The sequence below is a fragment of the Megalobrama amblycephala genome, linkage group LG10, assembly GCF_018812025.1.
Source record: "Megalobrama amblycephala isolate DHTTF-2021 linkage group LG10, ASM1881202v1, whole genome shotgun sequence".
Lineage (NCBI taxonomy): Eukaryota > Metazoa > Chordata > Actinopteri > Cypriniformes > Xenocyprididae > Megalobrama > Megalobrama amblycephala.
The window spans coordinates 4,143,762-4,169,563 of NC_063053.1; the positions used below are offsets into that span (position 1 = coordinate 4,143,762).

The following is a 25,802-nucleotide window of genomic DNA, read 5'->3' on the forward strand; positions in this document are numbered from 1 at the left end:
TAGGTGTGTCAGCATAATGTGAATCTATATAAATGAATTATTTTAGAGCAATATAAGTGCGATATAAGTATATGCATAATCATGATCTATATATAATAGTAAGTCATTATAAAAGTAATGACTTAAAATTCTCATGTCTTGATTTAGAACTGCTGCGACATAACTGCTGTAATTGGTTACAGCAGCATAATTGGTTGTCTTTGCCTTTTTTTGGTCTTTCCTCAGTGATTGGATTAAGGATTTATCAGCTTATGCCACAAGTAACTTCCTGCGAGGGGCGGAGATTGGGGCGGAGCTGTGTGAGGCGTGGTTGGTGGCTAATGCAGCCGTATATCTGTGGAACTACAACAGCTGGCTGCTGGCCACCAGAGCGCATCGGCTTCTCCTGCCCACATTCAGCCGTTTGCTAGAACTACTCAGACAGACAGGGCATGCTGGGTAAGGCATGGGCTTGTGTTACTTTATTAGTGATGTTTGATACATCAATTCTAACTAGTGCTGATATTGATGTGCCGAAACCTCTAGTACTAAGGGTACGTTTACGCGACAACGATGTACTAAAAACGGAAACGTTTTTCCTTTGCGTTTTTCGCATACAGACGACAACATTGTCAAAACAATATCACACAGATCTGTGAAAATGACTAAAAACACTGTATTCTGCTGCCAGGCCAGTAGATGGCAATGTCACTTTGTAAAGAAACACTAGACTTCTATAGACTGAACATATAACACAAATTTGCATTTTTGTAGTTTACACGGTGACAATAACGGTATCGTTTTCAAAAACGCCATTGTCATACAGTATAAATGAACGGCCAAAACGCATAAAGACTTTCAGTTTTTAGTTGAAAACAGTGTCGTGTGTAAACAGCCCCTAAGTATTAAAGTTCAGTGTGTCAACCTGAGCTCCAGACATGAATGATTCTTCAAATCATGTGTATTGTTTTGTTTTATTTTATTTATTTATTTATTTATTTTGTGTAACTTTATTAGTTGTGTTTGTTACATCAGTCCTCACTAGTACTCAATCATTTCTTGCTAAAGAGAGTTGTGTCTTTTCATTTTATTTTTTTATTTATTCTGTAATTGCATAATTTGATATATCTTTAATAATTTTATTTCATTATTCTATAATTACATCATTATTTTATATATTATTTTTATCATTCCGTAATTATGTAATTTTTATTTATTATTTTATTTTATAATTTTATCTCATTATTATAATTCTTTTATTTTATTTTGTAATTTTAATTCATTATTATATAATTACATCATTATTTTATATATTATTTTGATCATTTTGTAATTATGTAATTTTGTATTTATTATTTTATTTTATAATTTAATTTCATTATTTTATAATTCTTTTATTTTATTTTGTAATTTTATTTCATTATTATATAATTGCATCATTATTTTATATATTATTTTTATCATTCTGTAATTATGTAATTTTGTATTTATTTTATTTTATAATTTAATTTCATTATTATATAATTCTTTTATTTTGTAATTTTATTTAATTGTTATATAATTACATCATTATTTTATATATTATTTTTTAAATAATATTGATTGTGTCTGTGCTTTATTTCAGGGAGGTGGTTCTTCTGGTCATGCTTTGTGACGCTGTTGCTCAGGGACTCATCCAGCCGTGGTGTGGGACGTCTATACATGCCGATCAAGAATCACAGGACGCAGAGAAGGGAGACGTTCAGCTGCCAGCTGAAAAGACAAAGAAATTGCGAGGAAAAAGCGTGGAGAAATCAGGCTTGACCCACGGCCCTCAGCTGGACGCTGCTGCCATGCAGGACATTAAGAAAGCTTTAGAGGTGAGCAGCTGTTTTTAGTCCACTTGAGGCTGGAAACACCAAGCAGCATTTAACAAGTAAGTCACTCTTATCTACATGCACACTGGAGCTCACCTGGGAAACTGCCCCTGTGCGAAGCATTGATCTCAGACCATAAATAGGCTCTGTGAATATACTCTCTGACAAGGGCCTTGGAAAGTTGAAGGCAGGCCCTGAATTTAAAACAGAAGCAGAAGAGTATGGTTCTGATCCAAGTGAATACATTTATTGAAAAGAGGCCCATAAAAATCTTTCTGAAATAGATTCACAGTCTGATTCAGCCACTAAATACACACCTCTGCTGCTTCCCTTCTTCACGATCCCTCTAATTAAATTTCCTTTTGCTGTCTTTTGTGCAGATTTACAGGCCCTCCTCTGCACATATCAGCGGTAATTCCACATGAAAGCCTTTTTAGTATAGGGAAATTATTCACTAACTACTTTTCCTAACACTGCTCTTTTCAAACTCGACATGAGAAGCTAATCTCGCTTACGTTTTTATCAATTTCTAACACGCGTCAAGCAGCATGCTGGCTCAAACAAACTTTTTTATTTTATACGAGATTTATATGTAAAGCTGTCAAGTTTAAGAGCAGAAAGTTTGTGGATGTGTGGGTGAAAGTGAGGGGAGGTTTGGACATCTGCCTTCTGCTGATACCTGACTGTGTGTGTTGTGTAGGTTTGTGACTTTGCGCTGAAACTGTCCAATGGAAACGCTGAGCCGGTGCCGGTCACGGTGAGGAAGCAGCTCTTGAGCACGTGGGTCTCCGTTAAACAGCTGCTTCACCAGCAGATTGGACAGAAACTGGACATCAATGATGAGGTGACATCAAAAAACAAATGGCAAATGGTCTTTTTTGACTAGAATAAGCTGATGCCAATAATCAAAAGTTTGGCTGTGGGGGATTAAAGGGATAGTTCACCCTAAAATGAAAATTAAGTCATTATTTACTCATCTTGGTGTTGTTCTAATGCGCTTTATTAATCAAGATGAATAAAAACGTGACATGAAAACAACACTTTCTACTCCGAGGTGAATATATCCGTTGTGTTTGTCGCAACAAGAAGTATCGCTTTCACATCTGTCATTCTGCCTATCATTGGACAAATGGAGTTCCTGTCCAGAGATATTTAACTCTGTGAAGAAAGTACACGGATACTTTTTGTTTTGGGGTTTACTAGGTGTTGTATTTCATGTTTTTATTAATCATGATTCCTCACAACTCGTGTGATTATCTGGGTGAGTCGGAGTCAACTGCAGAGCTAATAGAGTCTCATGAACGCACAGTCGAGCACACAAGATCAATGGCCAAGGGCAGGATTTTCGTTAAATAAATTAAGTAAATTTTGGTTTGTTTTTCACCAAACCCTATCGTAGGCGTAGCTTGATGACGCCAAATTTGAGCACGGAGACTTGGGACATGTTGTCTTCACCTCAACGGCCGGTGGAAAAGAATTGAGATAGGACTCGGGAAGAAATCATGTTCATGGATGCGAATATTAACGTTACTGTAGTATGAAGCAGAGCAGGACCGAGTGTTGTGGGAGCTGAACGAGGCCGCTGGAGCAATTGCACAAAACACGCCTCACGAGCAATGGGACTTTTATTATGACACAGTCGCCGGTGCTGCTTCCACTTTTCCGGTCATGAGTATGAGGTAACGCAGCTCTGTTTATCATATTAGATACATTTGAGTGTGTTGAAAATGTTATAACGTTACTCTGTGCGTTCGCTCGGCGGCTGCTGTGAGACACTGTTTCACACTGCAGTAAGATAGATCGATCGATAGATCGATGTAACCGATGCTTGTGTTGATAAATTGCATGTAATTAATTTTAAAACATATTGTATGATGGAGAAAATTATGTATTACTGTTACTAAAAATAAAGCTGCATCTGATTATGCTATGTTAGCTACTTCACAAAATGTTTTCTCTGAGGCATGGTAAAGCATGGTACTCGCAAAAAAAATCAAGAAAATTAGATTTAAACAATAAGACTAAACGTGTTGAGCTATATAATAATAATTAGTTTTCTGTCTATAAATATAACCAAACAGTTGTTCCTTTGTCTATTAAAACATGTAAATATTAAAGCGTCTTTGGTGTTTCCATGGTTTCTACAAAATAAAACCGGAAACCGAGGGTAACGCGGGTATGACGCAATTGACAGGCGACTCCTCACACGTCCCGGAGCCTTGGTTAAAATTGCAATTTTCTCACGATTTACAAATAGTTGCAAACATTTGGGATTTTGTTAGTATTCAAGTGAACAAAATATATAACACTGCCCTAGTGGTTTTTGGATATTTTACTGAAAAAATCTCACATATTGCACCTTTAATTGTTTAGTTTGTTTGTCTCACGTCCCACTGGAATTCATGGAGAGGGTGGGATTTATGACCTATACTGCATCCAGCCACCTGGGGGCGATCGAGACGCTTTGGCTTCACTTTTCAGGACTCGTGTCGTGTGGCATGCTTGCTTTTTACCAGCATCGCAATAATATAGTAATAATAAGCTCTGAGTTTTGTTACTTTAGATAAGAAACATCTTTCAAATTCTGTCCATTTTATCACGAAATTCAAACAATAAATGCCGTTTTGGCGCTTTTTGATGTGGCGTGACAGATCGCTGTATAGGCGCCTCAGTTCAAACGGCAGCGCGGAGCGCGATCATCTCTTCATCACTGCTACAGAATAAACATGAATGAACATGAAGGTATGTTGATAGATAGATAGATACAGTACAACTTACTGAAACGTATATCTCTTGTGGAAATCAGTGGAAAGATGTCAGTAAAACAGTTTGTAAACAATATGTCACATAGTAACATTTACCTCAGAAATGCTATTCAGTGTCAACAGCTTGTTAGTTCACTAGAGAAATTAAGTGTTTTGCTAAATATGCACTATTAGCCTATATATTAATTAAACTTACTTAACCTGTTAGTTAATGTAAGGCCTAAATAAATCCATCCGTCATGAAACCAAGTTATGACAGCCACTGTGTAAATGATTATATTTCAACAACGAACTGGAGAAACAGAAGTTAATGCAAAAACTTCCTTATGTGTAATTTACATGTTTATAATACATACATTTTTATTATTATTTGAGTGTTGATGATTATCTAAAAATAAATAGCAACTGAATTTAATAATTTGGGCTCGGTTGTTAATAAATCCTAATAGCATTAGCAGAGATAGATATTTTTTATCCTTAAGAAATTTTTAATTATAATTGAATAAATTTAAAGACAGAGACACAGTTTGTTCAGTAAAACATTGTTTAATAAAAAAAGAGAAATTTTTTTTTTGTTTTCTCACCCTGCTGTACCGAACCATGACTTCAAAACCGAGATATGTACCGAACCATCATTTTTGTGTATCGTTACATCACTATCTGTGATACTTTTGCATATTTTTTAAAAAGCTTGATGCTTGTCACTATTCACTGCCATTATACAGACAAGCGTGAGCGGGACATTTTTAAAAAATTCTCCATTTTTGATCAGAAAAAGAAAGAAAGACACATACGGCATTAGAACAACACCAGGGTGAGTAAATGATGATTTCATTTTCATTTTAGGGTGAACTCTCCCTTTTAGCCTGACAATAATAATTGAATTTTTTTTTTTTTTTTCTAATTGAACCTTTAGAAAATTATAAAAGAAAATCTAAAAAATAATTTGCATATGTGTTTTTAGTTGAGTATCATATTTGATACATCAGGCTTTTATGATTCATATAGTACCATATAGTGAGAATATGGAGGGAAAACAGCTCAGTTTTATTCAGAGGCCCAAACTGAGCAAAAATAATAATGTTTTGTCTATATAAATATCACAAAAAGTAAGATGAAATAGATGCTTGTAATGTCACATGGATCATATTTGAGACTCACATTTGAACAAGATTTTTCTAAAAAAAAAAAAAATGTACGGATAATCAAGTAAAAGTTCAGCGAATGATTTAGAGTCCTTAGAAATGATTGTATCAAATATGATACAGTAGGCTTTATAGGTTTAATATCTTATCTCAAGCCCATAACTTCTTCATTTTGTGTCTGCCAGAGTAAAAACGAGGCAGTGACGGCCGTGTCCTGTGTGCTGGTCGCAGTCGAGATGCTTCAGTGTAACAGGAACTCCAGACTGATGGAGTTTACCGTTCCCAGCCTGTCTGTGGTGAGACCTGCTGATTGTCACAACCTGTTAAAATAGAGTTTCATGTGCAGAGAAAACTATACTGTAAGTGAACCATAGGTCCATTGTTCTGATAAACTCAAACTGCATCAAGGTGGGATTATAATAAATTATTAATTTCTTGCAGCCAACTTTTATTCTATATTTACCTTTCTATTTGTAGCCAAACATTTACACTTTAATTTCTCTGTTTATTTTAGACATGGATGCTTTTAAATTGATTTCTCTGAACAAAACATGGATCAGCTCATCACAGCAACGCTGATGCTGCGTCCCAATTCGCATATTATACGATACGTCCTAATCGAAATTAGAATTAGTGTGTCGCAAATCCTAGTATGTTGAAATACAGTGCCTATATTTATTAAAATCAGATAAATGGGTTTGAGTGATTAATAACTCAAGACTAACACATACATTTTTACTTTCAGGAGAAAATTCTCCAAAGTGTCCATCTTGCCTGAATCCACTGCCAATCTTAAACTTCTTATTTAGTTTTTTAAACTAAACCTCTCTCGCCATGAATATAGCCATAGAAGCTGGCATGGCCTTAAGAAAAGAAAAGAAAGAAAGACTGATTAATAATTCATATCTAACCTGATAAAAATATATTTTTATTTTATCTGCTACAACATTGTGAGCTTTTAGAAAGACACATTTGGCCATTAACTTCTAAATGCATCATTATGCAAAAACATGAGGAGAGTCTGCTAAATATGTAATTATGATGTAGTAGTTTTAGTTTGTCCCAAAGCTTGCCTACTCTTCTGCTACACACTTTTAAGTATGTACTTCTTCACAAAAAGAGTGCATACTAGTATAGACCCCTTAATCGCCTACGTCACTGTGACGTCACCGCTCTAGCTGGAGGCAAAACATAAATAAGAACGAATAGCGGGCACGCTAAAAGTTTTAGGTTTTGACTTTAAAATGTTATCTTGTTGTGTTTTTGGCTGCCAGAATAGAAGGAACAGGACTTTTGGTTCAAAACTAAAGTTTTACCAGATCCCGGCAGACATTCCTTCACAGAAATCAAAAAGATAATTGTGGTTGAAAGCAATACGGCGTACAGACTGGACGGAGACGATCATAAATAATGCTTGTGTTTGCAGTGCACACTTCATATCAGGTAAAATAATCGATGCATATGTAATGGTGTGTTGGTTTTATCTAGTACAAATCAGCAAGTTTCTGTTTTATAGGTGAAAAGTCGCCAACTTTCAGCACACTAGCTAGCTTAAATGTTAAACAAACATACAGCGATAGATGTGTGTGCCATCCTTTGAATGGGCTCTTAAAATAATCCACATTGCTAGCCATAATCATAGTTGGCCCAGCGTTAGGTTACATTAGACAATAAGCCTTTACAAAATTCCCCGAACCACCCGAAAGTAATTCATATGTTGTCTAGGAAATATCCAAAACTTAAGTTAATTTACAAAAATAGCTGTCACGGTCCCGCAGAGTCAGTGACTGTACATATTCGGACAGTTCTGAACCTTCTTCTGCATCTATGTTTAATAAATCCCTCCTAAAACATGCTAGCTTATGCTTGTCAACATTGAGTCCAGCGTCTCTTTTTGCCTCCAGCTAAGCCCCGCCCACCAGGAAACGTTGCAATGTTTACAAACTTTTAAGGGGTCTATAAGTAGGTGAATTTGGACCCTGCAAGACTCAACCAATTGTGTGAGTTTGGGGGGAGTGTCCAAGTAAACTATTTTTGCAATTCAGTTGCCACAAATAATGCACTTTGTTTATTGAGAAGGCTTTAATCAATAATATATAAATTAAGGATATTTAAATTGCTCAGTATATATTAGTAATACAGATTTGTGCGTGTTTGTTTCTGTCCTGAAGCTGGTGCAGATGGCGGCGGGCTGTCAGTGGACCGACCCTGTGCTGGAGCTGTATGTGTGGACGCAGCTCGCTCTGTTTGCTCATCAGGCCCATGACCACAACCTTGTCGTGACCTGCACCCATAATGCACTGCAGCTGGAGCAGTATGCAGTACACAGGGTGAATACGGACACTTATGCCCTGTGAGTGCCAGTCTTACAGTATATGTACAGTACATCACTTTTATTAATGCACCACATCTATATATCAACTTTATTGCATACAGTTTGATTAATAATTGATGTTAGGGTTGGGGACCATTTTTTGGGGACAGCTTATAAATCATACTAAGTGATGTTTTTGAAATGGTAAAAATGCATAAAGTTTTCTGTGATTTAGGGGAGAGACTATACAGTTTGTACAGAATAAAAATCATTATGTCTGTGGAAATTCTCGATAAAGCATGGAAACCCAACATGTGTGTGTGTTTAGGTTCAGTGTGCGTTCAGTGCAGGAGATGTTGAGCAGCGCTGCATGTGTTAGAGGTCAGAGTTTGATCCATGAGGCCAGAGGTCATCACATCAGATATATGGAGGGTCTGCGCACGCTTCAGTCCAGCGTCAGGTCAGTAACGCCACCGGATTCAACTCTTGAATTGTTACTGACTTTCTAACTCTCTCTGATTTGTGTTTGTTGTAGTTTTGCAGAGCAGGCGAGCAGCTGGTGTCTGTGTGTGACCGCAGCGGGTCACTACTGGAACGCCTGTCTGCCTCTCCTGGACACGAGACCGGACAGACGACAGCTCAGAGAACCACTGGAGCTCATCCTGAAGGCCATGGCGCACACCTACAGCAAACAAACCCCTGTAAAGGCCAGTTCACACCAAGAACAATAACTGTATTATCATCCAACTGTACTATCACCAGCAAATGATATTGTTCTGTTTACTATAAGCGCTGAAGCTTTGTCGTTTGCCACTTGAGCTAGTTAAAACAGGGATTCTGATTGGCTGTCAATGTTTTTATCGTTTATCAGCTGGAAAAAATCATTCTGAAAGTTATTCCAACTATATCTTTCCGATTTGTGTGTACAGGACAAAAGTAAAAGAGCATCTGGACCAGTGATGGAAACACCAGATACCACAAGTGAGAGTTATTTTGCTGTATTTCTGTGACATATAAGCAGTCTATTTGTGCTTATAATATGTTACTGAGAGAAATGTGGTACAAACTGTGGTACAAATAATCATAATGTCACAAATAACTACATTATTTTATAATATAGTATATTATATACATTATTAACTATATTAAACATAAAATTTTACCATATTATACTGTTTTAGTATAGAGTTCCAGAAGCTTTAAATACTTTAGTGTGAAGGTGTATTGTTTCAATATTGATTTGTCCCATCTGGTAAGGTTTTGTTTTTGTCACAATTTCCAGACATTGTGGCATTTTAGCTTTCAGAGTAACTTTTTGTTCATTTTTGTTTTTATGTAAAAATGAAAATGTGTATCTGCATTGGCCGGGAATCGAACCCGGGCCGAGAATTGTTTAGCTAAACGGCCCTAAACCGTTTCCCATTCATTCTCTATGGTAGTGCTAAACCACTACGGATGCAATATTCTTTCGGCCACAACGCTCTCGTGGCGCTCTTCCGTGTTTTGGCACCCCGGGAAATTTGAAGTCGCCTTTTTCATCCCGACTGGAAGAGTGAAAACATACATAAGCGTTCGTTTTTATTCAACACATTCTCAACTCATCTAACAAAGGTAAGTCACTTTATTTTACCTCAGCTTTTACTATTAATGCTGAAATCGTCCTATGAGGAAACAAAACGTTACCCTGCCGGCTTTTCTTTCATCATCGTAGAATGATTTTAACGCTAAATTATGAATGAACATAGCATTAATTTTCGTTTTTGTGTTGTTTTTCTGTGTTTACATGTATATTGTGTTTTTTTTCCCTCCGTGGTTGCTACGTAACGCTATCTTTATTCCTATTATATAGGAATATATTTTAAAATGTAATTTATTCCTGTGATCAAAGCTGAATTTTCAGCATCATTACTCCAGTCTTCAGTGTCACATGATCCTTCAGAAATCAATCTAATATGATGATTTGCTGCTCAAGAAACATTTATTATTATTTTCAATGTTAAAAACAGTTGTGTACTTTTTTTCAGGATTCCTTGATGAATAGAAAGTTCAAAAGAACAGCATTTATCTGAAATACAAAGCTTTTGTAACATTATACACTACCGTTCAAAAGTTTGGGGTCAGTAAGAATTTTTATTTTTATTTTTTTGAGAAGAATTTAAAGAAATTAATATTTTTTTCAGCAAGGATACATTAAATCAATTAAAAGTGACAGTAAAGACATTTAAAATGTAACAAAAGATTATATTTCAAATAAACGTTGTTCGTTTGAACTATATTCATCAAAGAAATATATTTTGTACAATTGTACACATTAAATGTTTCTTGAGCAGTAAATCAGCATATTAGAATGATTTCTGGAGGATCATGTGACACTGAAGACTGGAGTAATGATGCTGAAAATTCAGCTTTGACATCACAGGAATAAATTACTTTGTAAAATATATTCAAATAGAAAACAATTATTTTAAATTGTAATAATATTTCACAATATTACGTTTTTTATTTTATTTTTAATTAAATAAATGCAGACTTGGTGAGCAGACGAAACTTCTTTTAAAGACATTAAAAATCTTACCGATCCCAAACTTTTGAACGGTAGTGTGTATATATATATATATATATATATATATATATATATATATATATATATATATATTATATGTGTTTGTGCATTTATGTATAATGCATTATAAATGTATTTGTAATGCATTAATTATGCCTTGTAATGCACCTTATAATGCATTTTATGGTCTCTTGAATAATTGTTATAATAGCCTACATTATAACCTTTAGAAAGTATAATGCATTACAAGAACCAATTTGAGATGTAACAAAGATTATGTGAATATTAATGCATTTTAACTTTAGTTACAATTATTCATGAAAAGATATAATGCATTATAATGTACATTATGAATACCTTTTAGAATGAAATGTACATATATGTATGTATGTGCATACAGACATAATATATATAACATGCAAATATTGCTTTTTCTGTCTTGCAGGTCAACATGCACAAAAATGTCATGTTTTTCCCTGGAAAAGTCAAGGTTGTGTTCCATAAGGGACCTCTCTGGCATGCTACCTGTACCTTCTTTCTACTTATTTCATGGTGCCCATTCAGAGTTTCAGTCAGAGCAAGGTAAAATCTTGACAGATGAACAACATCATTTACAAAATTCCATTGTTCCTTATTATACTCATGCAATGAGATGAATATTGTAAAGATCAGAGTTTAGAGAAAGAAGAACAAAAGAAGTAAGATATTTGCAGAATAAAAGGAGAGGTAGAAGAGAAGAAGCAGGAGAAGAAGCAGAAGTGAAGAGCAAAATAAGAGCAACATATATATATATATATATATATTTATATATATACAGGAAACTTATATCCTCTTAAACTTATGATTTGGTCTAATAAGAAAAGGTCAAACGGACTTATCCATTTGGTCATAGTTGGTGTAATGTCTAGGTCGGAGAATCAGAGAATATATATATATATATATATAAATATAAATATATATATATATATAAATATAAATATATATATATATAACATGTAAAAGAATAATAATATATAATATATAAAGATTAATTAATAAAATTAATAAAAATAATATCTAATATCTATTAATTAATAAAAATAATAAGCTGAATAAATTTTAATGGAAATAATTTTGCATACTCATATACATAAAACTAAATGAACTTAGTTGAACTTTTTGCAGAAATCACTGATACACTTCCTGAGCTCTCGCTGTCCTCATCTCATGATGCCCACGTGGAGCCTCAGTCAGAGCCAGGTAAGCTTTTGACAGACATGCAAATGCTGTTACAAATTTTCAGAATGCAGAAATCAATTAAATCCTTTTTTCTCTGTGTAGGAACTACATAAACACCACATCTGCCCATGCTGGCCTCACCTGTGAGCAGCCGTACTGGACCTGTGAAGATTGGTGGCAGGGTGTTTGTGCTGGACCACAAACACTGGATATCTACAATGAAGGAGGCCATTGACAACTTTCTTAATAAACACCATGGGAAGAAGGACATGCTTAAAGGGTTAGTTCACACAAAAATTAAATTTCTGTCATTAATTATTCACCCTCATATCGTTCCAAACCTGTAAGACCTTCATTCATCTTCAGAACACAAATTAATTTTCATAATTTTTGATGAAATATGAGAGCTTTCTGACCCCTCTATAGACAGCAACACAATGACCACTTTCAAGGCCCAGAGAGGTAGTAAAGACATCTTTAAATAGTCCACGTGACTGCAGTGGTTCAACCTTAATTTTGTGAATTGACGAGAATACTTTTTGTGCACAAATAAAAACAACAACAAAAATAATGACTTTACTCAACAATCTCGTCTCTGTCAGTCTCTGACGTTATTTATTTTGTTTTTTTGTGCACAAAGTATTCTTGTCACTTCATAAAACAAAGGTTGAACCACTGTAACAATCTCAAAATTATTTGTATCTGTATTTGGATAAAACTGGAAGTGGGCAGCGCTTTACACGGACGTTTGTACAGTTAATTGAGTAGAGTTATGTCTGTGGTTTTACAACCTGTCTGTTTTACCACTGAACAAATATGCCTTGTATAACAGATATTTTCCTGATTATAGCATTTAGCCTATTTAAATATCCTCTAACTGTCGGAGCCAATAGCCTCGTATTGACAGTGCTTCCAGATTTAGGTTTAGTGATCATAATTGTCAAACACGCCTGAATGAAAGGCACACATTTTCATTTGGCAAAAGTGTTATTCTTTACCATTAAATGAGTCACTTCACTAAACAACGGATAAAAGAGCAAATGTCTAAGCCTTTTAGAAAATGTGTATAAATAGGCTATATAATATAATAGTATATTGATTATTGGGCTATTCTTAACAGTGAGCTGGTTTGTTTCTGAGAGACGCACAGAGATAGAACGCAGCTGTTTGTAATAATAAGGTATTCGGCTTCGGACACACCTCTAGTCTTTACTAACTTTCTGCAGTTTGTCAAAAATATCTTAATTTCTGTTTCAAAGATGAACTAAGGTCTCACAGGTTTGGAACGAGTAATTAATGACACAATTTTTATTTTGGGGTGAACTAACCCTTTAAGCTTGTGGATCAGGAATATGTAGCAATGGTCCACAACTCCTGAATTGATCCCAACAGCATGCTCCATCTGACCACAAGACTGCGCATTTCAAAGTATGTCAAACACCTGGCCAAACTCCAGTTCTTCATTAAACACAACTCCAGAGAAACTCTTTGAGAGACAGCAACCCTCTGTCTACTTCTTGACAGAGGGTCGTGAAACGACCAGTGTACCAGGGATAACAATGAAACCTGCAGTTGTAAACCCAGCAGCACCTGCTCTGACTACACCCCTGACTCATGAGACCATTGAGAGAATTGTGGAGGGTGGAAAAACAGAGATGGGTGACAGAAGAAAAGAAATGAATGATATTTCCTGATATTTTGCCTCAAAGTAATATTTAACATTAGTATTTATGTTTGGATTTTATTATTCAGTGTGAGATTGCATTATGTATATATTGTCAGAGTTCTGTCTATATTATTCTTTCTATATTATTATTTTGTATTAATATTTACTATTCTTAGAAAGTGCTTAGAGCATTTAATAAAACAATTGAAAATCACTGTGATGAGTGCTGTGTGTCAATACATGAATATTACTGAGTTAAGTTTAAATGTTTCTTATTTACATTGCAAAAACAACTTGATATTAATAACAATTAATGTTTTTAATACTCAAATTTCTTTTATTTTTTTAAAGATTTCAATTAATAGTAAAATTCCATGAAATTGAATTGAATAATCCTTACATATTTTAATTGAATAATTCTTTATCAGTTATTCAATAAAAAATAAGGATTATTCAATTCAATTTCATGGAATTTTACTATTAATTTAAATGCATAAATCTTAAAGACGTGTATAAGCATTTACTATTTCACTGTAGGTATTTTAATATTAATAATTTATTCAGCACATTGTCTGTGATCCAATAGAGAAAAAATACATTTAAAACACTTTGCAAATGTACTGCATTGTTGAATTGTATAATTTTGTTCAAAGCTGTGTGAAATAATAATGGTCTAGATTTGCATGAGTGGGATTCGAACCCAGGTCCAAGTAAAAAGCAAAAAAATGTGAGAAAAAACCTGATTGGCCGTGACCTCATTTACGCTCTTAGACCAGCAGTTGAAATGCTTCAATTTGATTGGCTGGCAATTCATTACAGCTATTCGCGACTGGCCCCCGCGTGGCAGGCGAGAATTCTACCACTGAACCACCAATGCTGATGCTAAAACACTATGGCCACCTGCTGGTTTAAAGCTGCACTGCAGATGGCCCGCAGGAGCTGGATTCAAATGTCTTTTAAAAGGGATCATTCTCCCAAAACTGAAAATTCTGTAATGGTTTAATACCATTCATGTCATCCAAACTGGAAACAAATAAACACACAAGAAATTGATTGATCTTCGAAACAATAATTAAGGTATATTTTTTTAAATGAAACCTAAGAGGTTTCTGTCTCTTCACTAAATGTCCATGTAAATTATTTTACATGGGTTTTTGTGAGTTCATAAAGAGATATTTGTACTTTTAGAAAATCATTGGTTCACACCTTAAAGAGTATTAAAATGAACTGGAAAAAGCTGGACGGTGAATAAAAATAGTGAAAACAAATAAATGCTGAGCAGTAAATCAGTGAATGTTTTGTATTTATCTTTCGCTTTTGCACTTTTAGATTTTGAGCAGACTTCGAAAAATCCACTTTCCTGAAAGGAAATTGTGTGTAAATAATCCTGCTTTTAAATAATGTTAAAAACGGATTTTTTTGCTTATATAATTTTTTTTCATGGAATTATATTTTATAAATTCAACTGACTGTGAGACTTTAGTTTAAAAGAGATGGTTTTGGCATGTTCCGAGAACCGTCCACACCCGTCAGCCTCCTCTCTCTGTCAGCAGACGCAGGCAGACGTGATGATGACCTGAAGGTGTGGGTGTCCATGTACAATGCTCTGCTCCATATTCATGCAGACAGTGGTGACTGGAGGAAAGGCCTACAGCTGCTGGACGAGGCCGTCAGAGAGACGCCACACACCGCACACCGCCTGTGAGTCCTTCCCTCCAACACACACAGCTGCAATATCTGCACATCTGCCCTTTTTAACTTGCAGTGTTTCACGGGTCACTGGATGCAAAATGATGCAGAACAGAGCTGTGATGATTTCTGCTCTTGGTATGTTTGTTTGTTTGTTTGTTTGTGTGTGTGTATGTGAACTACTACAGATAACCATATAATTGGTTATCAGTTCTCAACTACTGCGTTTATCAGTAAATGGCGCCATCTGGCTGGTCTCTGTTGAACAGCATCTTTACACCACTGTGATGCATTTACATTCATTAATTTAGCAGACACTTTTATGCAATGTGGAATACAACAAGTGAGGAGCATGAGAAATACTAAGTTTCAAACATTATCTAGAATAGGAAAATGTGTTCACAAGGAAACAATGTTATTTACATGTAAAGAAACTCATTTAATGTATGATTGCAAATGCACATTTAGACAAACTCTTATATTGGGAACAGATTAAGCAGCATTAAGTGAAGAGGCTCAGGCAAGTTAAGGTTATTTTACCATGCACTAATGATTCTTTTGTTTGTCTGTGAGGTTTTGGCGACACCTGCTGGTCTTACACATGTACTGCATGTTTTCATTTGTGGTCAACAATGAGTGAATCTCATGAATTTAGTTCTTGTTTTAAGATTGAGAAACTTTAATTCTTCAAATGTGTCCCATTTTTTGCCTTTTAGTGTGATTCTCAGTTACACTAAATTAATTATCAGCCACTTGAAAATCATTCGGTCTTCTCTGGTCTGAAGCTCTGTGTGTGTGTGTGTGTGCACAGGGTTCTGTTTAAGCAGCGTGTTCTGGTCAAGGCCCGGTTGGGAGAGTCCGTTCAGCTGGACATGCAGCGGTTCAGTGACGAGGGCGAGATCGTCTGCTCTCACATGTGGCGGCGTGCAGCTCTCTGTGCCAAAGACAAAAGGCAACGACTGACCTACTATCAGAACGCCATCACGGCACTAAAGGTAAAAGCATCAGAAAACGCGTCAGTCTGAACCACAACTCTTTATTGAGGCTGATCACTTTATTAAAGATCAAAGCGCAGTGACTGTGTGTGCATCTCTGTGCATGTGTGATGGTTTGTGGTGACACCTGCTGGTCTTGCACGTTTCTGCATGTTTTCATTAGTGGTCAGTAATGTTTGAATCTCATGAAGAAAAGTGTGGCTCATATTTTACACCAAAACTCTCTAAAATATATTATTTGCCCTTTGGAATTATTTTCATGACAATTAAGCACATTTCCCTCAAATTACTATTTCTGGATACAATAATACTATTGTGATCCATACTTACAATTGATAGTCATTTACAATCTTAATTATATTAATTATGATGAAAATTTGGGGCAAAGTATACTGTCGAAAAAAAGTAATGCCACCATGTAAAATGTCTAATTATTGGTATTTTTCAAGCATTTTGATCAAAAGAGAAGCACAAATTCAGTCAGGTGTGTCCATACTTTGCATGCTAGTGTAATTAATTATCCGACACTTAAAAATCATCATAGAAAATGAGAATTGCCATTTCTGGACACAGTCAATATTAAATATTTTAAAAATGATTACAATTAAATTTAGTATGAAAATGGTACTGTGATCTGAACTTACAGTGGTTCTTCACAAATGTAATTTCCCATTTTTCCAAATTCCCATGTAGGGAGGAAAAATATTATATAAAAAAGTACATTTAATTTTTTTTTTTGTAATTTTGCTGTATGCTTTTGACTTTTTTATTAGCTTTTTTTTTTTTTTTTTAAATGTAAATATAGTATTTTTTTTATTTTTATTTCAGTTTTATTTATTTTAGTACATCAAGTTAAACTAATCTTTTATCAGAGACATTATTTATTCTATTTATTCAAAGTGGCTTACATTGTGTTCAAGGTAAACATTTAGCCTACATTTTCCTTGCTTTCTCTGAGAATCGAACTCATGACCTTGGCGTTGCTAACTTGCTAGCACCATTATTCATCTTTTTTTCCTGTACAGTAATGAGAATTTCATAGAAGATGAGCTTAATTTATTTTTAAAATAATGTCACCATGTAAAAGATCATATTGGCTAAAACAGAAGCTTACTTTCCTCTATGAATTTAAAAAAAAAAATTACTTTGGATTTTTTTTGGGTGAAACATGCTTTCTTGACAGTTATTTAGTTAATAAGCGCTTACTGACAGATCTTCTGTGTGTTTCCTCAGTCTTCTGGTGCTCAGTGGCAGAAGGTTGACGTCCTGCTGGAGTTTGGCGAGTGGCTATTTGTCACACACTTTCCTGTGACTGACGTCCGTCTCCAGGTCGAGTGGGCCGCAGACGTCCTGCTGTTCACAGCTGGTCAGTCTTCATCATGTGTGATTATCTTGTGTTCTGTACAAATCGATCACATGTGATCACATGTCAACATCGCACCCCTGTCCTATTAGAGGAGAGCGTGGCATCTGGAGTGCGTCTGTGTGAGGTGCGGGCGGTCGGGCGTCTGGAGCGTCTGATGCGAGCGCACACACTGCTGGCTCTCACAGAGGAGCGATCGTCCCACAAACACCTGCAGCATCTGCTCACCGCACTCAGCTTCACGCTGCACATCTGGAAGGTCAGCACTTCACTTCCATAACATCTCAGAGCGGGACACTTGTATTGGGTTTTCAAGTGTGTCGTTGTTGAATTCAGGTGTCTATGGAAACCGCACAGGAAGTGATGAATCAGTCAGCCGCTGATCAAGCCGTGCGATCCACCAGCTCCAGAAAAGACAAAGAGAGATCCGACGAGTCTAAACAGGTGAGGCTAACTAGATATCCAAAAACTTCTTCTAAGAACATTTTACTAATGTTCCAATTAATGAAAACATTGTTTCTGAACGTTAGATGAACATACAGTTTTTTAATTGTTTTAAAAACGTTTTTTATTGGTTATGCAAACGTTAAGGGAACATTCCATTTTTCAAACGTTATGGGAATGTTATATTTGAATGTTCTAAAAATGTTCTGGAACAAGTAGTAACATTTAAAAATGTTCCATGAACGATGTATAAAGGTTTTTTTGTTTTGAGAATTTTATTAAAGACCTGATAACTTTAAACAATCGTTCTATTAATGTTCTATTGATGTTAATGTAACTTTGAGAGAACCTTGCCAGAACATTCTGAGAACATTCCCTGTTAGCTAGATAAAAGCATTTGACTCTCCATTAAACATAAATCATCTGTAGAATTTTTTCTTCCATTATAATTCATTTGATTTTATTTTCATGCTCTGCGTAAAACTGCATTTTGTCTTTCTAGGGCAGCGTACTATGTGGGGCGACTGGGGCTAGATGTCACACTTTTTACTGTTGTTCTTTTCACTTTTTACACTTTTTATTTTTGAAAGTCAATGTCTATATAGATGCAAACTTTAAAGTTTCGACTACAAAGAAGCAGTTGAAAATTTCCTGTTATTGCCCAGGAAAATACAATCAACATTTAAACACATGATTTAATTTAACACATGTTGTGCCCTATGTTGACACAATATAAATAGTAAAATAATTTTATAGTAAAATATTTACTTATTAGACAATAAAATAAAACAGTTATTAGACTGTATTTTTTATAGGATACTACCATGACCCACTACATTACTGCTGTATCGCACTGCACTGAATATCCCACAATGCAGTGTGCTTGACTTGACCTTCCATTTGCAGTGTAATGAATGAACTGGAACTGAACTCTCTCAATCAAACTGCCAAAAGTCATTTTTACACGAAAATTGATTAAAATGCATATAAAAATTTTATGTTTCTAAGATGATAACTGACTCGCTGAATGAAACCGTGTAATGAGATCATTTGTTTCCAGTGGTTAGTGGTATATAATGCAGTCTGTTTCACATGCTATTTTTTCTAGTAGTTTTTAAGTATACAGTGTACACTACTTTTCAAAAGTTTGGGGTCGGTGAGATAGAAAATAGATATCTTTTGTAACATTATACATGTCTTTACTGTGCCTTTTGATCAATTTAAGGTGTCCTTTCTGAATGAGTAAGTGTACAAACAGTGCTGTTTCTCTATTATATACACTTAATATTTTTCCAGCCGTCTACTGTTGTGTCTCTTCCTATCAGCCCGGAGCAGTGGGCTCAGTTTGAGTGTCCTGAAGAGGTTCGACAGGCATTTCGTTCTGACGTCAGCCCGTACAGCATCAACGGCACGGCCCTCAGCGCGCAGGTCAGTGGATCTCCACTAGAGGTCGACGTCATCTCTCATTTGAACAGGGTTTCACATGTGACAGATAATCAGCGGGAACGTTTCTGATTGATCATGTGCTTATTTCTGAGGTGTATGAGGAGGAAGTGGAAGTATTGATCTTTAGAGTGAGACCCGAGATATCTGTGACATAAAGCATCTTCCTCGTTGATCGGAAGAGAATTATCTCATTGAACAAAAACATCACATGAATAAAAGAGAAAAGAGATTATTAGAAAACTGTCATGGGTTTATATGTCAAGTTATAAACACCATCCATCAGGTCGTCTTTATTGGCCAGCCCTACTTTTGAAAATATTAAGAGTTGCATTAAATTGACATTATTGTCATGACAAGTTAGCAAATCTATCTATATATATATATATATATATATATATAACTACAATATTTTTTAAGTGTTTTTGAAAGAAGTCTCTTCTGCTCACCAAGGCTGCATTTATTTGATCAAAAATACAGTAAAAATTGTGAAATATTACAAATTAAAATGTTTATATGTGAATATATTGTAAAATGTAATTTATTCCTGTGATCAAAGCTGAATTTTCAGCATCATTACTCCAGTCTTCAGTGTCACATGATCCTTCAGAAATCATTCTAATATGCTGATTTGCTGCTCAAGAAACACTTCTGATCATTATCAATGTTGAAAACAGTTGTGCTGCTTCGGATTTTTGTGGAAACTGTGATACATTTTATTTTTCAGTATTCTTTAATGAATAGAAAGTTCAAAAGAACAGCATTTGTTTGAAATAGAATCTTGCAATAGAACGTTACATTATAAATGCCAATTTTAATCAAGTTAATGTGTCTTTTCTTTAAAAAAAAAAATCATTTTGAACATTAGTGTAAGTATCTGTGAATTAAAATTGCACATCATGATGGTGTTTAATGTGTTTAATCGTGTTATTTCAGAGCCAAACTCTGTTTTATTTGGATCTGTTGGTGAGAGAGCTGGAATCAGTCTCGTTGACCCCACTGATCTTTGCCCCTCTCCACCTGGCAGAGGTCATCGCTCATGACCTCATGCACAGCAGGAGTCAGTCTGACCTCTACCGCCTCAGGTATCACCGTGAGCACAGTTTCAGTCACATTACATTAGATTTCACAGCTAGATATGACAGAACGTCCTCTCATCTCTCAGAATCATCAGGAACTGTCATGATCTGGGATTTGAGTCTTTATCTCCATACTGCGAACAGCTTCTGAGCTTCACACGCGTTCCTGAGGATGAACAGATGTGGTATGATTCTCAGATGAACCGCTTGAATCTCTAATCAAGTCAATATCAGGTGCTTCATAGTGTTTAATGCAACTTTATTTGATTTCAGGAGCCACAGAGCCGTCATGACTCAGAGCGTTGTGATGGACGAGGTCAGTTTCTCACAGCACAGTTTGAGAGTGTTCTGATGTAACTATTTAAAACTATTACACTATTCAAACTAACACACTAAACCCTGTCAGACGCCGTTCACTGAAGGTGATCTGTGTGGAAGGACAATGACCAGTGGTTGGTTGTCAAAGGCCGACGTGTGTCTCAGTATGAACCTGTTTCAGCCTGCTAAAGTCCTGCTGAATCACGCACACCAGATAGCCGAGGTAAGCAGACAAACACACATGATGTATCAGTGTTTTCCTTCTGACATGTCATGAAGAAAAGCATGAACGAACTCAGCTTTGAAATTCAGCTTTAGTCAAATGACTGAAAATGTTGAATGATTGTTGTATGAGAAGTCTCATGTTTTGTTAATAAACTGCAAAAATGGCTGGACATAGTGGCTTAAAACATCTGCCAATAATCAGTGAGTACTAAAATATAAGACTTCTTGTGTAATTATAGGCAAGTTATTCCTGGAGCAATTATATTTTTGTATTTCTGACTTAAGAACAATTGATTAACACTTTGAAATAACAAATACTGCACTAGATTTAAAGTAAAATCATTACATAAATTGAGACCACTTCTGTTCAAAAGTTTGGGGTCTGTAAGTAGAAAAAAGTCTCTTCTGCTCACCAAGGCTGCATTTATTTGAGCAAAAATACAGTAAAAATTGTGAAATATTTTTACAATTTAAAACAGCTGTTTTCTATGTGAATATATTGTAAACTGTAAATTATTCCTGTGATCAAAGATGAATTTTCAGCATCATTACTCCAGTCTTCAGTGTCACATGATCCTTCATAAATCATTCTAATATGCTGATTTGCTGCTCAAGAAACATTTCTGATTTATATTATCATCAATGTTGAAAACAGTTGTCCCATATATGTGCTACTGAACATATTCAGTTGATTCAGATTTTGTAAAGCTCTTCTTTCTAGATCTTTGTGGAACTTGGAGGAACTTTAAATGATGCACATCTCATTGTTATGTGTGTTTCAGGAACTTGATGATCAGACGTCATTGGCTAAGAGTTTACACCTCCTGGCTGTTCTGGCCAATCAGGAGCAGAGATACGGTGAGGCTCTTGATCTGTGTCAGCGAGCTCAGGAGATCGGAGGAGATGAGGAGTTCTGCTACCTGCTCGTTCAGACGCTGCTGACAGCTGTTGTGGGACAGGAAGGACAGGACGCGCATCATCAGGTGCAGAATGATTGACAGCTGCTGAACTGATGGCAGTAATGTAGAATAAAATAAAATAAATGTAATGTATTTCATTTATTTGAAATCAAATCTTTTGTAACATTATAAATGTCTTTACTGTCACTTTTGATCAATTTAATGCATCCTTGTTTAATATATTATTAATTTCTATTTTTTTTGCATCTTAATGTACGTGTATACACACACACTAAATAAAACAGCCATTTTAAATTGTAATAATATTTCACAATATTACTGTTTTTACTGTATTTATGATCAAATAAATGCAACCTTGTAAGCAGAAGAGACTTCTTTCAAAAACATAAAAATATCTTCCAGACTTTTGAACAGTAGAACTATATATTTTTCTTATTATATTATTTTCCAGCTGCTTTAATTCTAGGCTCAATATGTCAAATTAAAATAAAAGTGCATTTGTTGAACATTTCTATGCATTTCTAAAATATATATTTTTTTTTATGTTTTTTTTTACTAGAAGTTACGTTTATGTAAATCCAAAATATTTGTTTTTGCACTAAACACCTTTTGCACTCAATATTCTTATTAAGATATTAAGGATATTCATAAGATATTATTCTTATTAGGGATATTAAGAGCAAAATATAATGTCAAAAAATATGCTGTGTGTTCTGCAGATGTGTGTTATCACTGAACAGGCCTGCAGAACCATCAGAGCAGTTCTAGAGCAGAGACAGAACCGAGCTTCAGTCCTCCGCTTCTTCATCGCGTCACTGGAGACCAGGTGCATTTATGGATTTACTTACATATGATGGTCAATATTTCATAATCAGAGCTGAATTACAGTAACACTGTATGTGCACGTGAAGGGGAGCCGTTTTACGCCAGCGCTTACTGAGTCCTGCCACTCCGCTGTGCTGTCTGAGTGATCCGGAGGTGGAGATGTTGAGCTCAGTGTGTGACACACTCAAACACACTGCCTCCGAACTGCTGCAGCTGGGATACAGCACACACGCCGCAGAGGCCACACTAGAACACGGCAAAACGCTGAGGTACAACACGTAATCAGCACGCAAACACAGACGCTTCACTGCTAGTGGATTGGGGAAGGTGTTTATATTAGGTGTTTTAACTGCTCACCATTCCTCATGTCCAAGTCACGTTTAGTTAAATATAATATAGTTTTGCAATAGTAATGAGAATTTGAGGGTGATATAAAATAATGTCTCAAAACAAAAATGTCTTCTACCAAGTAGAACATATTCTTGGTATATATAGTTTGGTGTCAAATGAACTTTTGTTTTTTGAAAGAAATTAATACATTTATTCTGCATAGACACATTAAATTGATCAAAAGTGATAAAGTTATAATGTAACAAATGATTCTATTTCAAATAAATATAGAACTATAAATATAGAATAAATGTAGAACTACTGTCTGGCCTAATCAATTTATACATACACACACATATATATATATATATATATATATATATCATTTTGGGGTGATATATGGCTCATATTCATATACATGTCCTTTTAGCTTTCTGTACTTCAGTAATCCTGGAGTGTGACAAATGCATTTTTAAACCAACAAAAAGTTCATGCACCATTTAATTCCACGTCTCTCAATTAATAAAAGGTCTTTGTCTTTGTCTTCTTCATCAAGGATCCTGGCTGTTAATGCTTTGAGTGCAGAAGAGAAACAGCGCCACCTTCTGCATGCATTCGCCCTTATGAAGAAGGCTGTGTCTATTCAAGAGAAAGTCGTCACTAATGTCCTGAATGTTCTTCCACCTCATGAGGTACGAGATGTTTGATGATCAGTTCTGTATAGATGGGTATAAATCTGCAGAATTTATACTAGCAGGACCTAAATGACACGTTCACCTTCATTAGGGCAGACAGTAGTTCTATAATGTATTGGTTTAGTTTACACTAGTAATAATTAGCTTCATTCATCTTTATCCTGGTGACACATTTCATCCTCTTCCTTGATAAGCAGGTGTTAGACTTGGCATATGAATTCAAGTTTCCAGACCTTCACACCTCCACACCTTTGATAATCACATTTGTTTGTCGATTACCTTTCCTCCACGTGCGGTAATGTTGAATCTAAAGGACACAACACATGAGCTTTCTTTCAAGGGGAACAAACGCGATTAGCACACGGGGAAATGTGATTTGGTTCTGTGTTTGTTAAGCTCGCCGATAGTTTTCTTGGCCCCCTGTTGGGCTTAGCGTGCCAAACAGCACACCGACTCATCTGAACACCACGCTAATTCATTTAGCCTCACACTGCATTATGGATTTTCATTTTCTCAAATGGATTATCTTATTACAAAGCTCTCTGGGTGCTCATATTTATGAAAAGAGGGCAATGAACACATTGACCAAATGGGGATATCTGAATTGCTAAACTAGTTAGACTCTTGTTCCTTTTGATTTAACAGAATAGTTCAAATACTGTCGTCATTTATTCACCTTCCAAACCTGTAGGACTTTTGAACAGAAGATATTTTGAAGAATTTTCAAGCTGCTCTTGTTCCATATGATGAAAGCCAAAGTTTGGTTTAACTTGAAGAAATTGTGACGGAAATATATTACTATTGTACAGTAGAATTTACCTCTCAAAGTTGTAATAATAATAATAATTATAAATTATTGAACTTTAAGGAATAATCACACAGTATTTCAACAGTAAACCTCTGTTGTGTAGCATTTTGTTTGCAAAAAATATTTTTTTATTACATTTTAAAAGATTAAATAAATTGTCAATTTGTATGCCTTTATTTAATAACATCGTTTTTGATAATAAATTGGTGTTAAATCAAAAAAATTAAAACACAACACAGACTTTCTGAAAAATAAAACATTTCATAGGGCTCATACTGTAAAAAATAATCAATAAATTATTAAGTTGTTAAAGTTTTATGAATTCAATTGATTAGAAATGCTTTTTAATTATTAAAATCTAATAAACCATTCAAATGCAATCCAGAAAAATTAACATTTAAAAAGAAAAACACAGAATTTTGGGAAAATAAAATGGAATTTGAGAACAAATAAAATGTATTTCATAGGGCTCTAAAATATGTGTGTGCGTGTGTGTGTGTGTGTATATATATATATATATATATATATATATATATATATATATATATATATATATATATATATATATATATATATATATATAATCAATTAATTATTGATCAATTAATTACTAACACACAAGGGCGAGTAGATGATGACAGAATTATCACTTTTTAGCTGGACTGTCCCTTTAAATCGCAAATGCAAACTGAAATGCTGTTTGCTTGCAGGCATTTGTTGTGGATCCGTCTGTCGGATCCTGCATAAATCAGAAAACATATTGTTTGCACCTGATTTAACACCTGCTTTGGCTTTGTTACCTGAGTCAGATTGAAGTTTATTCTTCCATTAGATTGAGCCTCCACCTACAGCAGATGGTGCTGCCGCCCCAAAAGACAATAAATTGAACAGAGACGACTCTGGAGACGTTGTTCACTGAAATATATTACAGAAAGAATGTTTGGTTTTCCATAGAAAGAGAAGAGAAAGATATGAGCAGCCCTTAAAGAAATATGTTTCAGTGATGCATGAGACAAAACCTGCCAGTGGTTTTGAGAATAGGAAATTAATCTCAGATTTGATGATCTCTTGAAAAAAATACATTGTTTCACTTTATTTTCTGTACTGTAAAAACACCTGTCACGCTTCATCAGGAAGATCTCTTTTTATATTTTACTTGAAA

At 35.1% G+C, this 25,802-nt stretch overlaps 1 protein-coding gene and 1 long non-coding RNA gene across 2 annotated transcripts in view; both read left to right on the forward strand.

The window, feature by feature from the left end:
* Positions 1-25,802, forward strand: part of LOC125276504 (cilia- and flagella-associated protein 46) — a 99,871-nt gene that overhangs the window by 41,082 nt on the left and 32,987 nt on the right. The window contains exons 18-39 of the mRNA XM_048204031.1: positions 226-438; positions 1,604-1,838; positions 2,536-2,679; positions 5,931-6,041; positions 7,917-8,098; positions 8,388-8,519; positions 8,595-8,766; positions 8,989-9,040; positions 15,057-15,207; positions 16,007-16,190; positions 17,424-17,556; positions 17,646-17,812; positions 17,890-17,997; positions 19,294-19,425; positions 20,377-20,525; positions 20,606-20,704; positions 20,793-20,835; positions 20,926-21,060; positions 21,845-22,045; positions 22,702-22,808; positions 22,894-23,076; positions 23,694-23,829. Of these exons, the coding sequence (XP_048059988.1) occupies positions 226-438; positions 1,604-1,838; positions 2,536-2,679; positions 5,931-6,041; positions 7,917-8,098; positions 8,388-8,519; positions 8,595-8,766; positions 8,989-9,040; positions 15,057-15,207; positions 16,007-16,190; positions 17,424-17,556; positions 17,646-17,812; positions 17,890-17,997; positions 19,294-19,425; positions 20,377-20,525; positions 20,606-20,704; positions 20,793-20,835; positions 20,926-21,060; positions 21,845-22,045; positions 22,702-22,808; positions 22,894-23,076; positions 23,694-23,829 (3,169 nt within the window). The remainder of the gene's footprint in view (positions 1-225; positions 439-1,603; positions 1,839-2,535; positions 2,680-5,930; positions 6,042-7,916; positions 8,099-8,387; positions 8,520-8,594; positions 8,767-8,988; positions 9,041-15,056; positions 15,208-16,006; positions 16,191-17,423; positions 17,557-17,645; positions 17,813-17,889; positions 17,998-19,293; positions 19,426-20,376; positions 20,526-20,605; positions 20,705-20,792; positions 20,836-20,925; positions 21,061-21,844; positions 22,046-22,701; positions 22,809-22,893; positions 23,077-23,693; positions 23,830-25,802) is intronic.
* LOC125276505 lies at positions 10,781-12,219 on the forward strand. The gene is made up of 3 exons (XR_007186685.1): positions 10,781-11,204; positions 11,787-11,861; positions 11,943-12,219. It is a non-coding gene; the product is annotated as an uncharacterized LOC125276505 (long non-coding RNA).